This window comes from Cinclus cinclus, chromosome 18 (genome assembly GCF_963662255.1).
Source record: "Cinclus cinclus chromosome 18, bCinCin1.1, whole genome shotgun sequence".
In the NCBI taxonomy this organism is placed as follows: Eukaryota; Metazoa; Chordata; class Aves; order Passeriformes; family Cinclidae; genus Cinclus; species Cinclus cinclus.
The window spans coordinates 819001-826548 of NC_085063.1; the positions used below are offsets into that span (position 1 = coordinate 819001).

Here is a 7548-nt window from a genome sequence, read left to right on the forward strand (position 1 = left end):
GGACAGAAATTCAGTCTCAAGAACAATGTTCAAGGAACAAACAGGTCATATCCACAGCTCACTGATATCCTCTATCCACTGCCTCGAAGCTAAAAGCAGGAGATCTCAAGGTGTAGAGGTATTATCTTCTCTGTCATGGACTTCACTTAGAGTCAGTCCTGTGTTGCCACAGTGGCATGAAGCCTTAAATCCAGCTGTCTGACAGCATCCAAATGCTACTGAAATATGTCCATGGAGAGACATAAAGGAACTCTGAATTGATTGCTACATCCTTGTAAACATACTTACCGTAGGGGTAAGAAATCTAGTTAACCTTGTTTGAGGAGTTTTGTCCAATGTGTCGTATTACCTTTTGTAACATATTCACATGAGCAAATGTGTCATATTACCTTTCATAACATATTCACAAGAACAACTCTTCTGCTACCTACAACCACACGACTCCACCACCATGTCCTCGTACTGCTTGTAGACCACATTGTTTGCAGAGTCAATGAAAAGGATACTGATGGGGCTCAGCTGGGTTGGCACACAGCAAGTTGGGGGGGTGGATTCGGGGTCCATCGAGTTCATTAATGTCTGGATAACTGCGTGGTTGGTGGGCTCCAGGTGGGATCGGAGGGGGAATTCACAGAGCCCTTCACAGTGATATGCCTCATATTCCAGAGGAGCTATTATCCAGTCATCCCAGCCCATATCCTTAAAATTCACGTGGAGGGCTTTTCTGCTACACCTCACCTTCAGATTCTTGGTGGGCCTCTTCCCTTGCCGTGTTGCTAGAGGAGCTCTTCTCTTCCGCCTCTGGTTGAACAAGTACTCATAAACAGTTTTGTCGTCTTGGCCAGATCTAGCTTTGATTTCATTGAAGAACAAGTCTCTTTTTTTGGTCCTCCCAAACACCAAGAACAGAGCCTTTTCATTGACCTGCCTTCCTGTTCTATTAAATCCCACACTCCTGAGATCAACAGCTCTCCCCCTGTCAAAAGTTTCCAGTTCAAAACACAAGTTAACCAAGTTTTTAAAGTTTCTGAAAAGTTTCCAGATGTCAAACACTTCCCACTTGGGTGTATCAGTGATACTGACAGTCCGAGAGTCTAAGAGTGTTGAGGCTTGTCTGTTTGTAGAGCAGCTAAACAATTTCACTTGGGAAGTTTTTCCAGAAGAATGAGACTTCCATGTATCAGAAGGTTTTTTTCTCAATATTCGAAGCTCTGCTCCCAGCAAACCATCTTTTTCTAATGCACTGATGTCAAAAATATATTTTTGTTTTCTTATAGTTGATGCTCGCTCATCTAAAAAAAGCACACAGATTTTTAAATGTATATCAAGCACAGACCTTATTCACTGTCACTTATTCAGTTCTTAATGGTTTTCCTCAAATTTGCTCATGAGCCTCGAAGTTAGTCCACTGAACAGAAAGAGCAATTTTTGTCTAAGGGATAAGCTCCATGCAGGGACTCAGAAGAACTCAGGGACTCACCAGAGAAATGAGTTTCTGAGTCTACCCTGTAGAAATCTCATTTCTTTCACCAGTGGGCATTTTCTACCTTCAAAGTTGTGATTACCCAGCTGAAAAATAATACTTTTTCAGGGCTGACCTATATCCTTATATCCTTATATCCTACTTAAATTACTGAAACAGAGCTTCAGTGGTGGCCAGGCCTTATGCTGGCTCCAAACATGAGCAAATTTACCCTTAGATGATACAATAGTGAATTAGTCCTTTTAAACCAGCATCCCCAGGAACTGCAAGACACAAGGATAATTGCCGTATTAACTAAACCCCACATAATTCACAATTTTTCAAACTGGGAAGAAAAATATTCCTCCCTTTATCCTGACTTAACATTTGCTTGTTTCAGCTGGTGAGGAATATGGCTGAGCCAGCCTTCCAGTGACCTGACATTAAGTGCCTTCCAGTGGTAAGCTGGGAACCTGAAGGCAGCACTTGTGAGCAGTTTATCCCCCCCTTCCCAGCAGCCAAGCTGTTAATGTAGAGATGGCAAAAAACTCCAGTCCTGGTGAGTCTTTCATCACAATTCCTTCATTAGCTGTGTTGCTTCCTTGAGAATGTGACAAAACTCTTACAAATGTCACTGGATGCAACATGGGGTTCCCAAAGCAGGGTGGTGAGGTGAACACCACTCGTTGGGAGGGTGGTGATTTCTCCTGTGAAGGCAGACACTACCCCAAATTTCCAAAAGTGTTTGGAAAGGGAATGTTGAGCTGCAAGTTCTAGAGTCCTGGATGTTACTACCCTAGGTAGCCTGTGCTGAGCTGTGGGCTCCTTTGTGGTACTTAAGTTTTAAGCTAGTATAGATACACCCACCCCACAGGATGATTCCTGGGTCTGCAGTGTAGTTCTTCACAATTCTACCTTGAACAAAACAGACTGGCTGTTTCATACTGAAACTTGTGGGTATTTTTCACAGAATAGCTCTGTTCTTAGCATAGTATATGTTTTTAGGCACACTACAATCTAATGTTAGCTGTTTGCATTAGCTAGTTTCCAGCTAGCTAGAAAGAAAATAAGACAAAAATGCAAAATGTTTTTAAACACCTAAGCATGCAAAGACTGATTGATTTTCAACAGCATACATCTAAAATACTTCCTAAATGTTTTTTTGTTGGCTGCCATACAGCCATCTAGTTCTGCCTGTAAATGAGTTTTCCAAGATAAGGCAGGAGGACAAAATCTGCAGCAAAGTTATGTGATTTCACTGACATTAAAAAGAGCTATTTGACTTTACCAAAGTATGATTATTTTCCAATACTTTCTGCATTTATAAGCACACTTAGACATCTCTCTCTCTGTCCACTCTCACTCACACACAAGCTCCTTTCTTACCTTGTCCTTTGTCTATAAAGCTGGTTATTGTATTGGCAAGTCCAGCCTCCAGTTTTACGCTTCCATTAACACCCTTTCTTTCTCCATCTGAGAGAGTCCTGTACAAAGAGAGCATGTATTCGTGTGGCGTTATCGGGGGATGTCGGAAAGTTTCCTTAGCTTCCCTCTGGGTTACACGCTCTTTAGTCTTTTTGGTTTTGAAAGAATCACTGTCAGTACTGCTTGTGCCAGTTTTTTTCAAAGCCACCTTGCTGCTAAGATTTTGAACCTTTGGAGTTACTGTCCTTACTCCAGAAGGTCTGCTGGGGACATGTCCTACCTTGCCCTCTGTGGCTGCTGTTCTTGAGGGTACCTTCTTTGAGTCATCGTTCTTGGCCAGCAGAGCTCCAGCCTGAACAGCACTGCTTTTAGTTCTGGCCTTTAAGGTCCCAGCTCTGTATCCATGGCTTGCAGTCCTCAGTGTACCTGCCTGTGTGGAAGGATTCCTCTCCTTTCCTTCTGCTTTTAAAAAACCTAGTTTAGATCCTGGATTACCCTGGCCTGCTTCAGAATTACTCAGTGCTCCAGGAACTAGATCCAGAGACAACCAAGTCAAATGCCAAAGCAGTAAAGTGAGAAAATGAAGGATTTTCATCCTCTGGTCTTCCTCTGAATGCCACTAAAGAAAAAATCAGTAAAGGTTCCTCCAGTATGGCAGAAGAAAACATGAAAGAAATTAAAAAACAAAGTTAGAAAAAATGGTTTTCGTTTGAGATTAAAACATTGCAAATATTGTTGTTCAATACTTGTATCCAGTCCCATAGTGGAAATGCTCATGTACTCAGATACGATCTCCTCTGACTTCAGTTAGCAGCTATAAAGAACTTGTTCTTGAAAAGAGAAAGTTTACCACTTCGTTTTCTTCTGTAAAACTGACTGAAACCTTGAAGGAGTCTTGTTTAAATCCAAAGTGGTTTTTTTTTTTTTTGGGGGGGGGGGGGGTTGCTTTTTTTTTTTTTCCGAGAAGGAAGAATGGCGTAATGCTGCCTCTGTGTTAAAAGGTTTTTTTAAAGTTTTGAGTTTTGAATCCATTCCAGTGAAAATATTTCACACACAGAGACCTGCAGGTGCTCAGAAATCTTTTATAAACCTGAACTCTGGAATTGGGAGTGGAATTCCAACAAACCTATTTAATTACTCTCTGATGTCATGCTGCCTAAACTAATTTAACTGCAATATATTTCTTTAAAAAATCTTCTTTACCCTTTTCATTAGCATGAGTCATACTCTGCCTCATGTGAAACAGCTCCACAGGCTCAAAACTCCAGAGGATGCCTTTTCAAGTGGCAGTATGACCTCTGCCTCAGCCCTCGATGAACTTCACGCTTAGACAGGACAAACTGCAAGATCAACAGCTGAGAGCTGTCACACAGTCCACTGGACACATACAGAAACTACTTTAGAAATAATTCATGTAGCTCTTTTTCCAGAGAATGTAACAGTGGCTTCACTTCCGCAGGCGCTTAACGAGGGTAACATTTAATTTTACACAAATACAACAGTGCCTTGCCAGCGCTCAGTGTATTTCGGCTTATTTATTGCTGCGCTTAAAAATGAGAAGCAGGCGGCCCCACCCGCACCCCCCTCCTCCTTCCTCCTTCCTCCCTCCTCCCTCCTTCCTCCTTCCTCCCTCCTCTTTCCCCTCCTTCCCCTACTTCCCCTCCCCCTCCCCCCCCTCACCCCTCCTCCTCCTCCCCAGTCCCCCCCTCCCCCCAGCCCTCCCCTCCCAGGGCTGTCCTCCAGCTTTCAGCCCTCCAGAAGAGAGTGCAGAGCAAGTGTGTCTTTCATAAACTGTAAAAAAATGAAACAACTCTAAAACAATGAACTGTTGTTCTAAATGAACCTTCAGGAAAAGAGGCACTGGGCTGGAAACATCAGGGATTACTGGGACCCATTTCTCAGCTTGCACTGATGCTAAACTCAGTCCTTCTCCTGCATGTGGGTGAGGTTTTTTTGGGTGTTTGGGGGGGATTTTTTTTTTTTTCCGAGTTAAGATGAAAGGGAAAAGATACATCATCTTTTAGCTTGTTCTGTGTATGCTGTAGCATTCTCCACCCACCCTGACTAGTGTCAGAAACACTGTACTGCTTTCATAAATAACAACCTGTATGATATGAGCTCTGAATGCTTTGCTTGTTTTGATGGAGGAACTGAAGGATAGAAAAGTTCAGTGATTTTACAGATGTCATTAATAAGTTAGATTTAAATCATGATCCTCCTGATTTTGATCTAATGGCCCTTCCTCTGATGTCAGTTATGCTTTTGATATTTCCCTACAAAATAAAGCAGCTTCTCCTGGAAGTTACCTCTAGGGAAACAATTCCCCAGCAGTCACTCCACATCATCCCATGGCCCTCCCACCCATGCCATTACTTTATCCTTCCCATATTGCCCATCTTTTTTGCTGTGTGGTGTGATGTGTTTAGTTCTGCACCAGGAGGTATTGATCAGCTTGTCAGTAAGTCACAAAAGTAGCTAAATGTTGAGTTTCTACTTTCAATCTAACCAGCTTCCAGTTTTCACAGTGCTTGTAAGAATTTAATATCTTTAAAAGGTCATTTGCTCTATCAAACTTGGATGGGATTTGCAAACAGATTTACAAAGAGATGGACATAAAAGAGCAGGAGGTTGGACAATGGGATTACGTGGGCCTTGTCTTAATAAGTTAGATTAAAGCAAGATCATTCATATATTCAAAGAATATTTACATGTCTGAGATTAAAATATCTTAGTGGGCTGGACAGAGTTAGACAGAAAGATAAAGGAAAAGCAAGCAAAACAAGGTGTGCAAACTAATCTCTCTCTTTAAAAGAGGCTCTCTTGAAGCAAACACCATCTCAGTGCTTGGAACCACGGGAGCACAAATACTATAGAGTGTACTGAGCCCAAAGACCCCAGAGTGGAATGCTGACCTTGAACAAGACCCACAGACTGGGGGGTTCCTATGGACGCTACACCAAAGTGGAGTTACTCCAGCTGGCTAAACTCAAACTCTACTGGTATCTTCAATATGTAGCTAGAAACCCTCCTGCTGGTGAGGCTTTAGATACAGGACACAGTGGAAACAGTGTGAGCCTCCCACTTCTCACCAGCAGCCAAATCTCTGTGCACTCTTGAGTGGCTGGGTTCCTGTACACCCTGTCCTGTTCCCTGGGTTCCTGTAGCCCACCTGTCCTCTATTCTACAACAGCAGCTCCTCCCTCACACCCTGTGTGCAGGGATTTGAAAAGGGAGGGCCACCCGTGTCCCTGCTCCCTGGAATTGCATGGCCTCCTGTTCCCCAGATCCAGAGATTACACCTACATGAGCTGTGACGCATTCTCAGACAATCTCAGTGAGCCCTTCTGGATGTCCAGCATGGGTTAGAGGAAGGGATCACTCTGGGGAGCCAGAGGAAGGTTTCATAGTGTTGAAAACATTGCCACTCCCTGAGGATGAATGGCTCCGTTGGATATGTGATGCCAAGAGTTGGAATTTTTTTTTTTTTTGCTGCCAAGCTGCAGTCGAAGCTGCATGTGGAAGTCTTTATTCTAGAGATCTATCAGGAATTTCATTGTCCTTTCCCAGGTGTATTAATTTCCAGAAAGGATTTACAGGATTGAGTTAACTCCATATATTAGGCCATTTGCTGTCACATTGTTTTGCTTATTGAAACTATCATACTATTTCTGTGAGCATATTTACATCTCTGCACCATAGCTCTTGGGGGACCGTTTTTTAAAAGTATGAAGTTGTAATTTTAGGAAGAAACTTAACAGCTCTGTGCTTTTCAAAAGGAATTACACAAAACTTAGAGACGTTGTAATTAAAACATAATTAAAATTTGATCGTCTTGAGCCAGAGCAAAGCAAATGTAATGATTTTCCCACTTCCATGTGAAGGCAATTTTAGAATACTGTGCTACAATGTTGTGATGTTAAGTAAAAAAATGGAAGTCCAAAGAAATAATCATGTCATTGCTTGGCTACATCTGCAAACAGTAGTGAACTACAAAGCACAGAATCATAGAAACACAGAATATCCTGAGTGGGAGTGTTATGTTTCTTGATTCCACAGATTCCCCCAACTCTGAATTAAGTGGAAATTTTCTTTTCCTAATTTTGTTACCTCTGCCTTTTACCAGTTAGAAAAATTCAGGGTTTATTTCAAGCTTCTTGAGGTGTGTTTGATAGGTATTGTTCATCTTTGCAACAGAAGCACGTTTAGATTCACGATTTGAGAGAGATTCAGAGATCCCAAATTACTTAACTGACCAGAGAGAATTTTGGTGGCAATTCTTCTACCTCTTTAAAAAAAACCAAACAGAATGTCAGTGATGAAGCATTCAGACTCACAGGGGAAAACAGGGTCTGAAAACAAGCCAGTGTTATGAACCAGCCAAATACAAAATGAAACATTTTTATCGATGAGGTTAACTAACTCTCAGAACAATTCCCGGTTCACTATCACTGTTTGTCTTGATTACATTCCCGGCCGGCGCGGCGGAGCGGAAGAGCCGATAGCGGCCAGCACCAGCCCCGCCGCGGGAGGAACAGGCCCGGCCGCGGGAGTAAAGCCCCTGCGGGGAAAAGGCCCCACCGCCCATCACGGAGCCTGCGCTGCCTTTGGGCGAGCCTGGGCTCGCAGGGGGAGTCGCCCCGCCGGCGGGGCGGGACCCTCGG

At 43.0% G+C, this 7548-nt stretch overlaps 1 protein-coding gene across 1 annotated transcript; it reads right to left on the reverse strand.

Moving 5' to 3' along the window:
• Positions 1–423: 423 nt before the first annotated feature.
• On the reverse strand, positions 424–3482 carry GDF5 (growth differentiation factor 5). Its single transcript, XM_062505150.1, has 2 exons — positions 2849–3482; positions 424–1292 (listed from the first exon to the last, which is right to left on the reverse strand). Exons 1-2 carry the CDS (start codon positions 3480–3482, stop codon positions 424–426), a joined length of 1503 nt encoding a protein of 500 aa, XP_062361134.1.
• Positions 3483–7548: the final 4066 nt, after the last annotated feature.